The sequence below is a fragment of the Phytophthora parasitica genome (genome assembly GCF_000247585.1).
Source record: "Phytophthora parasitica INRA-310 unplaced genomic scaffold supercont2.83, whole genome shotgun sequence".
Taxonomy (NCBI): Eukaryota; Oomycota; class Peronosporomycetes; order Peronosporales; family Peronosporaceae; genus Phytophthora; species Phytophthora nicotianae.
This window is the reverse complement of record NW_008649069.1, coordinates 192,661-193,613: the sequence shown is the minus strand read 5'-3', so window position 1 is coordinate 193,613 and position 953 is coordinate 192,661. Positions and strand designations below refer to the sequence as shown.

The 953-nt window shown below is 45.6% G+C and overlaps 1 protein-coding gene across 1 annotated transcript in view; it reads right to left on the bottom strand.

Annotated features, from left to right (window-relative positions):
- PPTG_18357 (hypothetical protein) overlaps positions 1–391 on the bottom strand; it is a gene marked incomplete at its 5' end in the record, with an annotated part of 4,527 nt that extends 4,136 nt beyond the window's left edge. The window contains 2 exons of the mRNA XM_008916426.1: positions 3–4; positions 322–391. Of these exons, the coding sequence (XP_008914674.1) occupies positions 3–4; positions 322–391 (72 nt within the window). The remainder of the gene's footprint in view (positions 1–2; positions 5–321) is intronic.
- Between the last annotated feature and the right edge of the window lie 562 nt (positions 392–953).

Here is a 953-nt window from a genome sequence, read left to right as displayed (position 1 = left end):
AAGACTAATGTGGAACGAAGCATAAAAACGTAGCCACAAAGTGCTTGGAGATTTAGGATATGGGTGCAACGGTTGGACGGAGAAGAGCTGACCCATTACTTCTTGGAAAATGGCCACGCTAGTCCGATCTTTTTACACGCGCGCAAGAGAATCATTTCGGAGTATCGTTGCCGCTTGGTGTGGTTTCACCAAATGCTATCGATTACGCAGCTACTCATCGTATACGAGTGCTCAAATTCAAAAGAAGCAGCAGATGCTCCAGCTGCAGCAATATGTCGAAGGTGGACATGCGGGGTCGAAAAATCGCTATCGAATCCGTACAAGAGCACGCTGTGGACCACAACTGTCCCGTACAGATACGACTCATGGCGTGGAGAACTGCTGGCAGCATCGGATGGAGCAGTGTTCAATCGTTGCAAGTCGGAATGATTGCCGCTGCTACCGGTTGAATCGGCACGTGTACGAAATGGGCCAGATTCGATAAAGACATTCGTGAATCATTCGCCAGGCCTCGCTGTGTGGTTTCTTCAGGTGCTGGCTATCGATGATGCTGCTGCTCTATTTATTTCACTTTCGGGGATCAAAAGCAGAGCGATCTACCGAAGAGTGAAAGTGACGCTGAGAAGGGGATAAAAAGGGGATAATGGACGTAGAGAGTTTGAACTGCTGTCGTACCCGTGTACAGTAGTATATTTCTGGTATCTTTTATTTATGGAGTAATTAGCACATAAGTCCGCGCATGGATAAACACGGCCATTTGAAAAATATTTGGGTAAGGTATCTGGATATTCATCTTCACACGAGTACGCGGAAGCAATACTTGAAATGGTTTCATAGACGAGAGAGATGAGGAATCTTTATTGAAGATATGTACACTGTGGTATCTACGTGTAGTACATGCACATGTGGTGAATCTTCGAAGATCTCGGACTAAGCGATTATTTTTGTTTCAG